This window comes from Centruroides sculpturatus, unplaced genomic scaffold, assembly GCF_000671375.1.
Source record: "Centruroides sculpturatus isolate CEXI.00-Female unplaced genomic scaffold, Cexi_2.0 scaffold500, whole genome shotgun sequence".
NCBI lineage: Eukaryota > Metazoa > Arthropoda > Arachnida > Scorpiones > Buthidae > Centruroides > Centruroides sculpturatus.
Genome location: NW_019384780.1, coordinates 376,901 through 396,097, shown reverse-complemented (window position 1 = coordinate 396,097; position 19,197 = coordinate 376,901). Strand labels below are relative to the sequence as shown.

The window sequence follows — 19,197 nt, the reverse complement described above, 5'->3', positions numbered from 1 at the left end:
TATAAATATTTGAAGATTTATTAATGAAACTGGTCAAAAATAAATTCTATAATAACAATTTTTAAAGTAAAATTGTAAAGTTTGTAGACTTGTTAGTAACGTATTTTCTTAAGTTGTTATTTTTTTTTACAAGAAATGTGTTAATGATTTATTTCACTTGTACAAGGAGCAATTTTCCTTAAATTTACTTGCTTAAACATTAAGAAAGCAGAGAAAAATTTTAATGTGATCATTTAAACGGTAACTGTATAGTAAGAAAATGATATCGAATGTAAAAAGATGAGCAAAAGTCATTAACCTTCTCAGAAATAAATAATTTATATGAATTTTTCTGAGATTAAAAACTTTAAATGTACAGTTAAGGAAATTATAATTGAAGAATTTTCTATTAAAACATCGTTAAATTATTAACAGTAACAACTTTATAAACTGCACGTGAAAAATCGCGAAACGAAAAATATAAATTAACACGTTAACTAAAAATGAATATAAAAATTTTTTTTGAATATTTTATTTATTTTTGTGTTCAGTTTATTTTTATAATAAAACAAAGAAATGCAAAAAAATTTGCGATTCTTTTTTTATTCAAAATCCATTAGAAAATGTACGTTTCATTCACATTAAGGGGAAAGCAACGCCAAATTTCGCCCTAGTGGCTGGATTTTTAACTAAAAATATTCCCGAAAATCGAAACCGCATACTTACGGCAGAATGTACACCAAATTTAGTTGAGATTTACCAATAGTTCTTTTTACAGAAAGCTTTTAACACTTACTACTATAATTATGATTATCCTGTAAGTCTAAAATTATACACGGTATAAAAAATGCAAAAAGAATTCTAAATCAATAATCAAATAAATATACAAATTTTTCAAAAATCCATTCGCTAGCATTTAATAATACAATACACCAAAATATTTAAACGATATTTATTGCTAACAAGAACATTCATATTTTATTTTATGTTGCTAATAATCACTTAAAACATTATTTTTGAAAACCAAAACAGAACCGAATATATTGTTTATTCGAGATATGAGATAATATTAAAATTTGAATTTTATTGCCAAGTTGTAGAAGAGCTCTTCCAACGAAGGAGGGAATAACCTCACAAAAGTAAAGGAAATTTTATTCGTAAGATTTCCCGGTCGATAATATAATTTTGGAGCTGGTGAAGTGACTGCGTCTTCTAAACACCAAATCACATCTTCGACTCGATTACATTTTAATAATTTGGATATATCATTACATTTTTTGAGATATTTTTCAAAATATTCGTCTCCGAGAGCTGAAGTATTTTTTGGATTGGCATTCTTCCACGATTGATTGAAATAGGATTTAACGCTGTCTTCAGAAGTTAAATTAGTGCTGTAAATATTAGAAACATTTTAAAATATATTTAGCAATTATTCTATAATATTTAAAATGTTGTAGAGGAGAAGGTGGTATTATGGAACCCCAATTACATTTTAGTGAATTGTAAACAAGGTATCATAACAAACCCACATTTTTTTTGTGCGAAAAGTACTGGTAACTATTAAACTAAATGTTCCTAATTCGATTTTTCGCTAGTGTAACTATAAGTATGGTTTTTAAAGGCTTTTGTACAAAAAGTCAGAAAGTAGGCTTAGAGAAAATCGGGTGGTAATATGGAACCTTACTGTATATTTTCAAAAAATGCTTTAATGTAGCCAAAAACAAATAGGTAAGTACAAAAAATGTTAAATAATTACAAAATTATTTACTCCAATGTATTTTATCGCAAAAATGCCTTTATAATAGAAAAATATGATCTCCATCAACAATACATATTCCAGCAGCTCTTTTTCGATATTCTCAGGAAGAATTGCCTTCTACCTAGTGTCATTTTCACAAATTGCTCCGGACGAATGTCTGCTTGCAAAGAGAGAGTTCAGAGGAGTTGAGTTCCATATTACTGTAAAAGCACCAATAGGGTCCGTATTTCACGCATCGCCATCTTGAATTAACTTATTTCTGTCAAGACCAAAATTTAAAAAACGTGAACATCACACAGATTAATATGTACCCCTAAGTCTCTGAAACGGAATACATGCACCAGTGAACCTACAACTACACGATTTATATTTTAAAAATAATAAAATTCAATTAGCATTCAAAACTTGCGAATTTTGAAAAAAAACAAATTTGCTGATTAAATACGGACAACCGTTTATAAAATGCTGTCAGAATAATAAATTTACGTAACCAGAATGGAAAAATTCAGTTAAAATAATTTAGAGTATAGTTAATTTTATAACACTCCCATAGATTTACGTGCATATGAATTTGTTCGATTTTAAATGCTTTCCTCGCGTTTTATTTTGAATATGAAAGATATACAGAGTGCCCACCAGTGGCCAAGCGGTCTTCGTTCCCTGAACACTGGGAGTTCGATTCTGGTTCACGCCTCGCTCGGATGGGCTAGCAGGCCACGTGGAGTTTTCCGGGTTTTCTCCACGTCTATAACGTCTAAATAGGGACCAGTTTCCCTTAAAAGATCCCCCCGGAAGACTATTTGCAGTTTTAAAATTAAAACCTCACATATTCTATATAATACTAAAAATATTGATATTGAAATTCTATTTTAATATTAAAGCTGCACATAAAACTCCATAAAAATTCTTTCATGTCAATATTTTTATTATCTACTATATTATAATAATGATAGAAAATACAGTATGTTTTATGTCTAGAATACAGTATATCAAAGGTTTTTTTTATTACAAAAACCTAACATTAAAAATAATTTTTAATTTCAACTAATTTTGAATGTTTTGAAAGATGACATCCATAGGATCCTACTGATGCATTTGTTACAAGATTTTTGAGGTTTGTTGTGTACCTATTATTAAATACCCAAATAAGAATAGGAAATGTAAGGAATTGTTTCTGCATTGTTTAAAGGCATACTTTCAGCTATAAAGTTTCATTCATTACATGAAGAAAATCAGATGAAAACTAATCTACTTATAACTCTTCAACTGATGTAGTTTTTTTCCATGTATGTTGACGATGTTTCGAAATTAGTTAACGGTGTAACAGTAAACTGTAAAAGGTACCTCTCCAGCAGCAGTGTATCTGTTACACCGCTGCTGGAGTAGTAGTATCTTTTGTAATTTTTACTTTTTTATGTAACAATTGATGAATCTTTCTTTTGGAGGTATTTTTCTTTCTGTGAACAAACTGTTTACAGAAAGAAAAATACATCCAAAAGAAAGTTGGGATGGCATTATGCTTTAATTTCTTCTCAGCATCTTTCGCTTTCTCTTCATACGTGGTTTGAAATGATCTTCAGGCAAAACTATCCGTAAATTTCAAGTTTCTCAGTATGCTTTTATTGCCTAAAATTTTTCCAAAGAGGATCTCTTAGAAAATATTTCCTTGTATATCTCTTTTTCGAAGAATTTGAACAAAAACCGAACATTCAGACATTATTTAGGCTTAAGCAGGGCATTGTTTAATTTTATTACGCAGATATCTGCATAATAAAATTAAAAGATATGTTCTAAACAGACTGAATTTAGTATAACTTAAAGGTGTCTTACAACTAATAGAATTAAATTTGAATTAACAAAATAAAAATATCTATTCATTTATGCATAATTATAATAACAGTAATAAATAAATTATATGAAATATTTTGCAGACATTCTTAAAAATATTCATTGATTTTATCTATTGATAACAGGAAAAAACTGAAAAACCTTTGGATAAAGAATGCAATTCAATAGATTAGAAATATCTGTAGATAACTGAATACATTTCAAAGATATTTTAATTTAAAAATCAGGAAAGTTCTTCAGTACGGGTATAAAGTTCAAGTTGAATCATTCAAAATTTTCGTATCTTGAACGTTTGGAGTACATTATTTTTAATTTGGATACTATACCGAAATATTCGTTTCCGACAAAATAAGAGTAAGATAAATGGTTTAAAATAAAGTAAATCGTTTAATGATAAGTATAACAGATATATCCAAAGAACTTATAATTTAGGAATAATTACCAAAATATTTATTGTAATCTATAATAGACTATATAAAAAAATACAAAAACATTTTATATCTCATAAACACTAAAATACAGATAGTGATGAAGAAAACGAGTAACATGAAAGAAAAAATAAAGTGATTTCTCTTCATTTAATATTATTTACTGCAAAAACTGAAATTTAATTCCTATAATTGACATGTAGGCTTTTTAAGACTATTTAAAATCTACTTTTTAAAGACTTCCAAAATTTAAGCGCAAACATTTGAGAAAATTGGATTGAACAACTGTGTTAATATTACAGAAATTATGCAATTTTTCTGTAAGCAATTCTTGTGTAGAATTATTTAAGTTGAAAAGTAATATTCATAAGCCAAAATTACATTAATTTCTATAAAACATTTTTAGTGCACTATACAAACAGTTTATATGAATTTTCGTTTTAATGGCATCATACAGTATATACCAGTGTTTCTCAACGGGAGCAATTAGTAACAATTTATATTTTGGGGTGCGAAAAACAATTTTCTGGGCGATATAGTAAAACATTATATTAATAATAATACTTAGATATTTTATTCGTTATATCGTACAATAATTAAACAAATAACATTATACTAGTCACTAGTCTATTCAATGCAGTACGAATTTGGCGTTAGACTTGTCCCTCGGCATCGAAATTTTATAGTGAAGGGGGCGATACTACGTAACGGTTTTATTGTAGGGGACGATACTACGTTGAAGAGGTGACGATTCGTTAGAGGTTGAAAAACATTGATATATACTGTACATCTAATGCAGATCAAATCTAATGAAAACAGCTATAATTGCAATGACTTTTTCAGTTTTTTTCTTTACATTACAACTAAATACGAACATAAACGTAAAAACGCAGTAATTAAGAGACTTGCATGTGTCAAAACGTTATCGGAAATATCTAGATAGCTTTATAAACAACTAGCTGTTACCCGCGGCTTTGCTCGCGCGGATTTTGCAAGCAAACCCCATTTATATTCAGTATTTCAACAACCATAGTAATTGTTATATAACACCTACCGCTGAGAATGATGAGAATTGCCGAGAATCAAACGAACTATTTTCAATTTGATTAATTTTCTGGAACGTTTACAATCGTTCTATAATCGAACCAATATGCAATAACAAATTCGAATTTAAAACGGTTCGAACATTTTTAAAATCGAAATAGATAAAAATATTTATAACAATGTCTGAAATGTTATTAATTTAATACATCTAAGTACTCGATGAAGACTAAATCCTCTCCCTCTCCCGCCCGCGGGGGAATTTCGAAAAATCCCTTCTTAGTGTGCGTTTCCATGACGTACCCTAACTGTCTACCAAATTTCACCATTTTAGGTTAAGCAGTTTGCTCTGGGGGATGATGAATCAGTGAGTGAGTGAGTCATTCAGTCAGTCAGGACAAGCAATTTTATATATTTAGATTTCAAACCAAATCACATTATTCATAATATACAGAACCACGTATGACTTTCGACTTAATATTGTGGATTTTTACAACGTCATATAACTAACCAATTTGACATCCCGCTGTCGCCACTGTCATTATCTAGATACTGTTGTTTACTGAGTATAAGTTATATGCATATATTACCTGAACTTTTTACATAGATTTCGAGTAAGATCCTTGATTCTTTGCTGAATTTATACAGATTAATGTTTAAAGGCTAATAGAATGATAGTTTATTCTACACTATGTGAACAGTTTTGACGTATTCACAATTTATACTACACACGGTACTAAACAAAACGATAATTCTGAAGGCAAATTTGGATCATTGTTCAAAACAAAAACGCTCTTTAAAATTGAATTATATCAACCATTTCAAATCGAAATTAGGTGGTGGACTGTATTCTTAAAAAAACTTCGTGCTTTGCGCGGCACGTTTCAAAGCATAAGATGTGTTTTTCAAATTAAATTCATTTTACTGTGCAGCGATTAACATAAAAGAGAGCTTTGCTCCGCAGACCTCCTTTTAATAATCCATAAAATTATTACCAAAACTTTTTTGTTTACTGAGACCTGCTCATATCCTTACAAACTGTAACTCGTATCCCTAGTATACGTGAAGCTAAGAGCCAGAAGTACAGCTGTCCCTTGATAGTCCGACATTTTGTAATCCGACATGCTCAGTAGTCCGACGCACCTCCCGTCAAGGTACTCGTCCCCGTTACGTGTCTGCTTGCACAGAAGCATGTCGCGACGTGAATCTCCCCACCCAATTCTTACACGAAGACACACATTTAGTGTGTTTTCCGTGAGCAGTTCTGTTCAAACAGTTGGAGTAGGGAATATTGTAGGCTACTGCTAGCAAAACAATGCCAAATATGTAATCACTTTCGGTAATCCGGACACTTTTAGTAATCCGACACCTCTTTGATCCCTTACCTGTCGGATTATCAAGGGACAGTTGTACTATTGAAGGATAATTCAAATGTGACTCGCAATTTTTCATTGCAGAGTCGGTTAGAAATATCCAAATCTATAATGCCGACTAATTTCACTGCGTGTCAGTCATCCATTTAATGACAAAAATTTAAGTTGATCATATAGCCTTTTTATGCTATTGTTTCATTCAAATAAAATCTAAATTTTAATTGTAAAAATAAACAAAACACTTGAATATCTCATCGCAATTATGAATGTTTCATATAATAGCCTCAACTCGTTTATGAGGCTTTTATATGAAACATTCATAATTGCGTAATCTCGTAATTCAGGCAAACAAAGTAGAAATTCCTTATACCCCATCAATATTATACTAAAATAACATTTAGAATAAAATAACTGTTTTACTTATTTTTAGAATCAAAAACTAGAAACAAACTTTAGAACAAAAACTATTGATACAGAAAAGTACATATTAAAACGAACTTTAATTTTATGAATATTAATTTACCTGTACATATAAGGCTGGACATTTATAACTTTAATATTCCATTTTCTCATTTCCAAACGGATTCCATCCGAGAAAGTTGACGCTGCCGATTTACTCATACAATATGGCACCATTGATATTATACTTGTGACTGCTAAATAAAGTTTGAAACAACATATATGTATATATATATATATATATATATATATAATTAGATATTAATTCATACAATTATTATTAATATTTTTGGAAAAAAGTTATGATACCTATTGCAATTTTTGTGCTAATTTCTAATCTATGTTTAGATTTTCTCACTCAGGGATAGTTTTCGGAAATGTACCTGTTTCGGAACCTGAGTAATCGGAATTTTAAGGTTTTTCTTTAATATTTTAAGGTTTATAAGTGTATTCCTGGTATAACTTAATAAATACAGTAGAACCTCGAAAACTCGGCCTAATGTGGACCGAAGAATGGCCGAGTTTGTGAAAATGCCGGGTTATCGGGAATGGGGTTAAAAAATTAAGTACGAGTGTTTCCTCAGAAAATACTGTACTGTACTTGTATGTATTGTTTACTTGAGAATATAACAGAGAATAAACTGCCCAAATACCCTTAAACAAAGGAAAAGTACGTCCTTTATGAAGGCATAGAGCCTTTACTACATGAAAATGAAAATTAATGAATACACTGTGTACAGTAATTTACCTAATAAGACAGACCTCAGAAAAATACTTTATGAGAGCATTTATACTTTTATAAAGCTGTCTATAATGAAAATTAATTAACTAAGGATTTTTTTTGCCCTGCCAGGGTGTGCCCGAGTTATCCGGAGTGCCGGGTTATCGAGAGCCGAGTTTTCGAGGTTCTACTGTATTATTTAATTCCTAGTGTATAATAATAATAAACATTTATAAATGAGATATGTGACATAATATTCACAAAAGTATTATTATGTAAAGATAATTTTTCGAAAATTTAATAAAATCTTGCGTATAGAACAAATATCTTTTTTTCGTGATGACTGTGGAAAAGACAGTCATCACGAAAAAATATTTAATAATAATAATACTGTATTTCAACAATAATTAATAATACTGTATTTCAACAATAATTAGCTGGCATGAAAGGCATCCATTTTTTTTTTTTCATTCCACTCCTCCAGAGTGAGTATGTCGTTAAGAAAATTTTCACCATGCTCATCGGATACTTCACTGCAGTTCTGGAAAATAATTCAGATGCTAGTCCAAGAAATGCACTTTCACAGACATGTTTTAGCCTAAATCTTGATATGCATTAACCATCTGTGTCACCAATTCCTTTTATTTTTGAGCTCTTCTCTTCAGGACGTTTTCAGTTACATTTTTAAGAAATCTTCATGATCTTATTTCTTTATCCGTTAGACATGTTTAAAAATCTGTATGTTGTTAAAAGTTTTCTAATTTGAGATCCAACAAAAACATCATTTCTGGTGGAAGATGGAAGAATTTGCTTGAAAGATACAGAAATCCTCTTCCATTTGTATCCGTGGTCTTACAAATTGTTTAATAAGGATTAACTTGAAGTGAAGAGGGGAGAGGAAAGAAGCACATCTTCACAAGCTAACAGACTCTCATGCTGTACAATTTTTTTCTCACTTTCCAATTTTGTTCAGGACAATTCATTTTTTGGTATAGTGATTCTCTGTCACGACTATCCTAAATTTGGTAATGTTTGTGCTTGGATGGAGATTTTATTCCTGTAACCCGGAACCCAACAGTTTACTGTTTTGCTTACTTAATTCCAAGTTACGGTCGAAATCATTTAAATCTGTCTGAGTTAACACACTTTTTCAAACTTCTGAGTTCACTTTTTAACAAAGTGAATGACTGGACTGTATCATTTGTGTCCTGATACACAGGATCATACTTTTAGGAGATGACAATTTTTCGTCGCTTATTTCTTCACTCTCACTGTCAATTTCATTTATCTTGACGGCAATGGAATTGCAAATGAATAACATCATGCAGCAAATTAACACAACCGTCAACATCTGAAACATAGACTCAGAAGTTGTTGTTGTCAACTACTATCCTAAAAATTTTCTGCGTTTATCACAAACTGTAAATTTGAGTAAAATAATGTACTTATAACTAAAAAATTGTGCCTGATATCAAAATTCTGCCTTAAGATTTGAATTTCTCGTAATAAAGCGCTTCAGAAACATTTATTTTACCCAAGAAAACATTCTCTATATAACAGTGTAATATAATATTTAGTAAAATTTCAATATAAAACATTTGACAAACGACAAATAAGTGAAGCTTTGATTATTAAGTAATGTTTCAGAAAGATTAGATTTGGACATTTTATTTGTTAACAGAAAAAATGTATCTTTCAAACCGTAAAGAGCTAAGAAATTTAAAGAATTAAGAAGACAGTTTGGTGAATTTATAGCTTTATACTAAAATCGAGGAACGAAAGTCCGGCAACAAGCGATTGTTTTGGTCCTCCGTAATTTTGTTGCCGTATAAAAAATTAAATCAAATTTACATTAAAATTATTAATAAAATAAGAAGAGCCCTTCCTTTTCTTTTAAAAGATCACAAATATTATTATAAAATTAATTATTTTTACAGTGCAATACGTAGCAGTAAAAATCATATCATGGACAAAAATCTTGTAACACAAGAAAACTGAGACAAAAGTCCTGCAACTTTGATCTTAGTATCGTGAGGCTCTAGCTCCACGTTTGACTTTTAAAACTGCTTTAACTTTTTGTGGCACGGAATAAATTAACTTTTCACATTCTTGGACAGTAATTTTTTTCCATACAAGATGTTTGTTTTTGTCTAAATCTTTCAAAGTTGAAATATGTTTTTGTTTCAGTTATATTTTTCTAAGGGATTATGGTATATTGAATTGCTAAGCCAATCTAATATCTCTATTTCCAAATTTCCAAAATATGATTTCATTTTCTTACCTGTATGGGCAGTGCACCATCCTGTTGATAAGTGTACTCATTGTCAGAAAAGTAATATTTAGCTGTTGGTATAAGATTTTCATTCACTGTTTTAATGTAAAGTGATGAATCAATGTTTTACTTCACAATTTGTAAGCTCCCAAGTCAATAAGCAATTAAAGTTCTATGCATTATAATCCGTAGTGCAAATTTCAGTCTCTGAAATGCAATTAGGATATTTTTTTTTTCGTGTTAATATTTGAATTAGCGGTTTAAATTAAATTATACACAGTATCCATCTAGAAGTTGGCGGATTTTTATGCAATAAAGTATTAATGTCTAAATATCTGAAATCTTAATTCAAACCTAACTCCGACGAATGTATGGTTCTACGAATGATCGCTATAACTCCCTAAACAGATAGCGATAAAAAACACACAAAAACATAAATTTAGCCTACTAACTCTAAGAATTAGATGTCAATATTTGATGACACACTCTCAACCCTGACAAAGACCCATAAAACAAGGGGTACGACCCAACCTGCATCCACTAGCAACAGTAGTGGGCAAGTAATATGATGCAACCCACATGCTGAGTGAGAAAACAAACATGTATTAACTTAACAGCAGATAAGCTGCTTTTAGAGTAATATTGTTTTTCATTATTCATTCATACTAATGATAACATAAATTATATACGCTTAGGCTATGCGAAACAAATTCTGTTATAGAAAACATTTTTGAACCAATCTGTGATGCCTTATTTCTTTCATCTAAGAAAGGTATAAATACACTACCAGCCATGCTTGTTAAATTGACAATTCTTCCTTTAGATTTTCGAAGAAGTGGCAGAAATTCTTGCGTTACACGAACCATTCCAAATACATTAACGTTGAAAAGTTTTAAAATTGTTTCCATCGGAGTCCATTCCAGTTCACCTGCATGTCCGAGTCCAGCGTTATTAACAATCGCCCATAAAACATCTATGACAAATGAGAAGATATTTTATATAAATAATTGACTAAATTTTTAATAATATTTATTACAAGAATATCACAAAACTAGAACTAATATATAAAAATTGTATATAAATTTCAAAGAACAATAAGAATGTTCTTAATGACATAAAAGTTTCTATATTGACTCAGGAAGAATAAACTCCAATAATAAACTCGAGAGAATAAAAAATACAACGCCAGCAGTTGCCTACAAGAAAAGGTCTTTTGTGAGGAATGCATCCCATCAATTAAAAAACTTTTTTCTCATTAGAATATTTTTATTGTTAGTTAAAATTTTTTAAATACGAAGTGACGAAGCTTTTCTATAAGATTTGTAATATTTAATTAATCTTCAACAGATCAATATCATAAAGTTAGATATAATGGATATAAAATATTCTATAGTTACCATCGGTTCCAAGATTGATTTCTATATGTTCGGCTGCTCTTTTTATACTTTGTTCGTTGGTAACGTCGAGTGGAACGATTTCAATCTTTGAAGAAAATGCTTTTAATTTATTGGCTCCGTCACCTTCTGGAAAGAGACAACCCGCAAACACACGATAGTTCCTTTCTGCCATACGTTGAGCGAAAAGATGTCCAAATCCCGTATCGCATCCTAGTAAAAAAGTTTTACAAAATACATCTTGCAATGTGTCTATCTTTATATTCGCTATAAAAACTATGTTAAAACACTAGAATTCGCAAAATAATACTTTTTTTTAGCCATTACTAAACAGTTGATTTCAGATAAGGCGTTGTTGCAAAACATCAAGTCGTAATAATCACAAATCTCTAACAATATTATTGTGAATGGATGTTCTCAGTTTGTTATAGAATAAAATTAAAATATACAATCCGTATAGTTAAAAAGTAACACGAATGAAAAGTATTCTAATGAATATCTTCATAGCCATACCAGTTCATTTCACAACGAAACACAGTTTTAACTAAAGTAAAATTATATCCTTCATAGAGCAGAAAAAATTAAATTCACAAATAAATTAATTAAAATAAAGAATTAAAACGATGTTTCGTAGTTTTTCCTTTTTCTAGTAAGGCAATTTTTTATTATACTGTGCATGTGTCACTGCCAGAAGATTTTTTAAGCTGGAGAGTTGAGATCGACGTGACATCTCAAAAATTTAACTACAGAAACAAAAACATTCAAAATTCATTAATTCTAAATTGATAATGAAATTATTCATTTGCAATATGCAGTAGTTTTACAATAAATTAAAATGTAAGTTAATAGTCATAAATACTTTTAAAAAAGTAGGCACATAACGTATAAATTGCTTGGCAACTCAGATATCAGAACTTTCTATGAAACGTGAAAGTGTAAATTTGATTTGATTCTCATAAAAATCTTTAATAAATTTGTATTTTGTAGTAAATTTTAATCGGCCTTGTACAAGAAATTTCTCGAACCCTCACTTAAGCAAGAACAACTGATTTTTTTTTCGCGAGAATGCTCTTTACCATATAGCTAGTGAGCTGCAGAAACAGGATCCTTAGCATCAGATCTATTTATCCGACAGGGAGACATATCGGATGAATTAGGGCAGATAAAATACTAGAATACATATAACAATATAATACAACCACAGACAGTGTGAAGGGCTTATGAAAGCTTCGGTAAGTACAACCCATTTCGTACTTTTTTATTCTTCATTGATCAATAATTACATGACCCTTGTATTTTGCATCTATTTATATATTGTATTTTTGAAATAAAATTTATGTACAAATTGTGTAATATACTGTATACAATAAATTCAGGAAACTTTACTGTTTGATATGTTTTGTCAATCGTTGATTACGTATGTAAAATGTTTGGCTAGTTCCTGGTGTAGGAACTTTTTAATCCAGAAATCCTGAATGCTGTTATTCTAGATGTCTTACAACTGTGTGTGCTTTGTATTGTAGTTAGATGTCGTGTACAATGATTTCAGCATAATGCATAATTGGGGTATCGTGAATATTTTGTTCTCCTTCACCTGCTTCATCTTATATTTCATTGGATCGTGCCATCGTGCAGTGTACTACATAGTTGTCTGTAAAACAGTGTCTCATTGCATATAATTTTTGTTGCTTTTCAGTAGGCAGGTTTCTATATTTTGAGTTTGTGACTTTGGCTGCAAGGTTTTTTTTTTCCTTTCATTGCTTGAGATCTTAAATGCATTTTGCATGTATATTCTGTTGTTCGTGTTTTGGAGTATTTTAAATTTTCTTTAATATACTTTTAGTGTCTCATTAATTCGATTGTTATGTTATTTTTTTAATGTGTTAGCCTGTACAATTGCTGTCTAATATTATATATTTATGTTTCTATCGTTCTTTTTGAAGTAGGCTAAGCTTATGATGTATCAGCTTTTTGATTGTGTCTGTCTGAAATTGTACTTTAAAACCATGATATGTTAGCAACGATGGTACTAGAGTAAACTTGCAGAAATGAAACTTAATAATAAACTTAAAATATATAAATACATATAGTCTACGCATAAGAACTCTGTTCAATGAATTTCTTTTATAAGGTTCAGCAGAAGAATGAAAAATCATCTGATTAGAAAATATGCTTGAAATTTAAAAATAATAATTGATTTCGCTGCTATTATTTACCATGCAAACATAGAATTCAGTTTTACAAATAAACAAATAGATTTTATTATAAATCAAGTGCAAGAATTTAAAAACAAAATTCTACGATAAAGATTATTACCAAGATGGCTATTTTTTTTACAATGAAAAGGAGGACAAATAAATTGAAAAAAATATCGTAAATAAAAGAAACATTTTATTTATCGCAACAATAATACACTATAATATGACATATGCATAATACATTTGTAACATTTTATATTGTAATTGTGCTTACATGTCTGTTAATTATTATTTAAATGAGTACTTTTCTATTGAATTAAAATTTTTTTGTCAATGTATCATCATCTAACAATATATTGGAAATATCTGAACAAGAAATATCCTTCATATTGAATTTTACGGCAAGTGCTGCAGCTAAAGTATCAACATTCAATTTCGATTTCTCACTTGTCCAAAAATCATTGGCAATTGAAAAACTCTTTAAACTGCTGCATTAGTTCCAGGGCAGCACAACGTAAATTGAACAAGTATAAATAAATTTTCACATGCAATATGTTCATTTTTGAAATGACTGAAAATATCCACCCATCTTTTATCGATTTCAACAAGTTGATTTTCCCATTGTATTAATTTTTCAGAATTTAAATTACATTCAGTCTTCCAATTTCTTCAAAAAGACAATTGTCGTCTATTTTAATATCTGGCATTTCTTTAGATAAAACTCAACACAAGATTCAATATCTTTCTAATATACTTGCAATGAAGTCAAAAAACACCATTGAAAACCATTATTTCCCATGTTGTTTGTTTCAGACCATTCTTTGATATATCGAAAATATGTTTGGTAAAAATTCTGCACTTCTTTGACAAACTTTTCCATTATGCTCGGATTTGATTCCTCTAAGCCTGACAATTTTCTTTTTATTCAGTTAGTCAGAACGATTTTTAAACCAGTTTTTAAAGGAAGAAATTTTTCTTCAAATTGGGATTTATATTGAAGGATAAAGTCATTCAAAATAAGACTAACTTCTGTAGCTGAAATGTGTTCACCTTCAATCTTTTGAATCGTTTTGTGAAAAATAGATGCTTGATTATCTACAAAATACAGTAGTCTAATATCTCAGAAATTTCATTATTGAGAAACAATTCCAGGATTTTTGGACATTTGTCTAAACTTAAAAAATATGAACGGAGAGGCTCAAATAATTGTAGAACACGCTCTACAGCAGGTGTTAGAGCAAGCCATCTAACTTTTGAATATCTTAAAAGTTTTTTTGTATTTAACATTCGCTTCTTTACAAAATTGTTTAAAAGTAGCCACACGAACGGTAAAACGACTAAAATACAAATAAGTTGTAGATATTATTACTCCTACATCAATTAGCATGGCACTTGACGCCATGTTGATTGCATTTGACAAAATATGTGCATTACAACCTATTCCTAGTATTTTCTTTTGGAGTAAATCTTGTAATTTTATATACACATTATGCACCCCTTTGCGTCTTCGCCCACCAAAGTTTGTGTTTGTATTATCAGCTGTTAGTGCAACAACTTTGGATTTCAAATTGTTTTCATTTATTTCTCTGTATAGATGGTTTGACAAAATTTTAGCAGTTTCACCCTCAATGGATTCTAAATTTAAAATTTTTACTTGAATCCTCTTGGTAACATTAAAATATCTTACTAGTATTAGATACAATTATAATTTGATGCATCAGATAAAACCGTTACAAATGCTGCAATTTTCAAGTCTGCTGTAAGTATTTTATCACAGTAATTTTTAAATACTGATTTAATAATAGTCTCGCATTTTGTCCTGGAAATTTAGCAATGTGAAACTTTTTCAATAATTTAGTTGTACAATCCATACTACGAAAACTTTGATTGTAAATTATGGTATAAAATGCAAATGTTCCTTCCATTGCAGCTAACTGTTTTTCATCTTCAGAATAATTTCAAGTTTTAAAAAATCCTGTTACTTTACAAGTGGAAGCTGATGCATCTAATGATTGTTTATGTTTGTTGGTGGACAAGTGTTTCTTTATAGTTGCTCTGCCCAACTGCAATACAAAATTATCCTCTGCAAATATTGCAGAAATCAATGGCATCTTTCTTTGATATGAGGAATGGAAATTCCTTTTTCAATTGATCATTGAAATGGCATTTCCTCTTTTTGATTTTTCCATCCCTTAAATGAAATTAAAAATTAAAAATAAAATATAAAGCTGTACACGAACGATGCAAGCATATTATGAATAAATAAAATTAAGGTACCTTTCGGTTAGCAGGACGCCAGTCGAAATCCTTCTATTTTTTGCAATATTTGACTTTTGTTTTACCTAACCCAACCTAACCTAAACAAAAGTCGAATATTGAACAGCTAGACCCACAAACGAAGTAAAATACAAAACGAAATTCCATCGTTGCGGTCGGTTAGTAATAACTACAATTGAACTTCATAAATTTTAAAATCATTTTAACAAAAATAGTAAGTTTGCTTTATTTTTCACTCTAAACTACTAATCTAGCGCAACATAGACAATTTCGCACAAAGTCGGGATTAAGATCACATATTTCTACTGATGTCCTGCTAACCGAAAAGTACCAAAATTAATTATTGCAACTGAAACTTTAATAACATAAGCGAACAAACTTCACTAAAATTTAAATTATTTTACACTTCTGTTGACAACAGGGTTGTATAAATTTGTAAATAAAATTATATATATTTGGAAATTATTAAATAGATAATGAATTGATAAAACGTGAATTGTACTTATCTCTGTATAATTGAATATTCGCTGAGAAAGAAATAATTACAGTGAGTTATTCAATTGCCGACGTGCCGTGAGTCTACTGTGTGTGTATGTGCCATGTCGTGTTTAGGTAAGAAGGAAACAAACCCCGCGTTTTTTTATGCAGCGAGAGTGTAGCGAAATAACGTCACGAGCAGTATTGGCCAATTAGAAACCAGTTTCAGTGTGTTCGCTGTAAAGCGCTTCTCGAGCGCTGCATAAAAAAACGCGAGGAAAGCCACTTGCGTATGGTGTGCTCTTTCAAGGCCTCCCTTGTGGAGCGCATGCGTCTCATAATCGCGTCTTACACCGCACTGTACCGAGCCTTGACGAATCGTCATGTCAAATACAAATACGTCACATAACTCAAATATCGAGAAGGAGGAAGGACATGTAGGAGAACACTTTTCGAAGGTGGACATAACTTACAAAATAAAGACTGTCCTCCCTAAAGGAAGACGGTTGGTCACCTTAATATTAGAAAAATGAAAACTAAATACAAATAAAAATTTGATGCCTCCACACATCCTTCACAATCACAGCACTTAAGAATATGTAAATTTTAATCAATTTACATATTCATAAGTTGGGAAGAGTCTCATCGACTCTGCTTATGTTAATTGTGTTCCTGTGATTGTGAAGACACTAAGTTTTATTTGTATTTATTCTTCAATTTTTAAAATATATTTCATTCTGGATTTTTAGACAGTTTTCAAGAAACATTCCACATTCCATATTAATTTATTTATTATTCAAATTTATTATCTATAAATATGCACATAGATCTAATATATCACGAATTGATACGAATTAATTCGTGATATATTATAATATAATATAATATAATTATTTCTCAATAAAATGAAATCTTAATATAATGTATATCGATTGAAATATTTATATATTGATATATCCATACAGGAGTGAAATATATTGTCTATAATAAGATATAAAAACTTATATTACTATAATACATTTAGCATATTTAAACAGTATATCTAAATTTTATGAATTGCAAGTTAAATTTTAAAAAAGTGGTATTTATAAAGTATAAGATATAGAAGGAAAATACGAAAAATGTCATTAACCTTATAAACAGTTTTGATATTTTTTATGGAAACGAGTAAGGATATTATTTTTTAATAATATCCTCATTCGTGTCGATGTTAAGGATAATTTTGCAAATCATTAATAAAAATTTTCTTCGGGAGAAAGAATCGTTTAATTGATCAGATTTATTCTTATTATTGCATTAATAAAGTAGAAAATAAACTGTCAACCGATTCGCATATTTAAATGATTGATGCGGAAGAACAGGAAGTGGAAAGAAACAGCTCGACGATATATAGTTAAAAGTAGTGTAGGGTTATGGGTTCAGTGTGTATCGTACCCGTAGATATACCTTATTACCAAACCGATCCATCAAGTTTTCGAAGAAGGGTGGACCGTCAGCCACCCTTCTTCGAAGTCCAACCGGGTTCAATGTCCGAATGAAAAAGTGCTATCACTAAATACTTAATGGCTTCTTTGTTCGTTCGACAGTGAAACCCGGATGTTGATTGAATGAAGATCTCGTGAACAACTTACCTGACATTGAAAGAAGAAGTGACGGTCTTCTCTTTAGTCTGATACCTGCATCTAATATGGTAACCTCGTCCTTGGTTGGTCACCAGTTTACGATGGGGTTGAATCACGACCGTGTTGAAGTATTCTACTCCGTCATCCTAGAAAGGAAAAGTGGTAAGATTGGTTCGTGATTATGAAATATTAAATAATCAAGGGTCAAAAGAAGAGACACAACAACATTATTAACAATAAAAACCTACATTTAAATCTTAATTATCAATTTTTGTAATAATTAAACTCTTTTAGTCAATAGGAACTGGAAACTTATTGATATTTTTCAGATTTATTAAAATATTTAATCGATTCTACTTATTTTCTACTCTTCTAATTTAAATTTTCCGTCAAAAATAAGAAATTAACTTGCTTTATTATGTTGTATAAATTATACAAATTAATAATCGTTTCGACAAACAGTTTTGACCGAAACTGAAATGAAAATAATTTTCATCCTGCTTGAAAAATTTAGGCCAAAAAGAATCGACTGTAACTAGTAATTAGATTGAATCAGTACGCTTAAAATTCGATACGATCCACAGATGATTAAATGTGGGAATTTCAGGTAATGCATTACACGATTCGGACGAACGAAAGGGAGTGTCTGTAATTGTGTGTGAAAATTCTTACCATATCAGTGCTCATGGTGTTGCAAGATCTCAAGGGTAAAATATAGCTGACATTAGCACCGGCATTGCTATATTCCGACATACAAGTAGAATTCTTAGATAATCCTTTGGGGTAAATCATCCCGTTGAAGTTAGTAGCCGTAGATATCGTCACTAATATATTATTACTATTACAAGCGATACTGACATCGGTAATGAGGCCGGGATCTGTAAAAGAAGTTAGAGATATAAAAATGCAAAAACATAAATTCGTTCAAATTGATAATTCGGGAGGCAGAACTGACAAAACACGAAGTCATGTTTTTTTCATCACGATTTGTAATATAGACGCTTGGCGGTTTGTTTTGCTGGCAGCGTCAGGACGCTGACACTAGTAGAAGTGCAGCGACCTGTAGTTGCTAGGAGACGAAATCTGCTGCCGACCTTGCGGATGAAAGTGAACTCTGAAAAATGAAAGCGCAAGGACGAACTCGACATGTATCTTTGTAATCATAGAAATAAGGAAAAGATATACATTCACCTTTAAAAAGTGATTAATTCTTATTTGTAAAAGATTTCTCTCTTATTATCTAAATACAAAAAAAGCAATTTTAAATAGTAAAAGGTACTTTGTTTCTCAAAGACCTCCTGTGAAGATGGGGTCTTTAAAACACATAGTGATAAGGTACTTATTGTTCA

The 19,197-nt window shown here is 30.2% G+C and overlaps 1 protein-coding gene across 4 annotated transcripts in view; it reads right to left on the bottom strand.

Annotated features, from left to right (window-relative positions):
- Positions 1-952: 952 nt before the first annotated feature.
- The window catches only part of LOC111629159 (short-chain dehydrogenase/reductase family 9C member 7-like), a 57,413-nt gene continuing 39,168 nt past the window's right edge, over positions 953-19,197 (bottom strand). For 3 of the 4 annotated variants that reach the window (XM_023373030.1, XM_023373032.1, XM_023373031.1), the window contains exons 3-6: positions 11,278-11,487; positions 10,668-10,853; positions 6,952-7,084; positions 953-1,370 (exon numbers count right to left, since the gene is read on the bottom strand). In XM_023373030.1, the coding sequence (XP_023228798.1) occupies positions 1,049-1,370; positions 6,952-7,084; positions 10,668-10,853; positions 11,278-11,487 (851 nt within the window). In that variant the 3' untranslated portion in view covers positions 953-1,048. The remainder of the gene's footprint in view (positions 1,371-6,951; positions 7,085-10,667; positions 10,854-11,277; positions 11,488-19,197) is intronic. The other variant, XM_023373033.1, reaches the window with a different exon arrangement.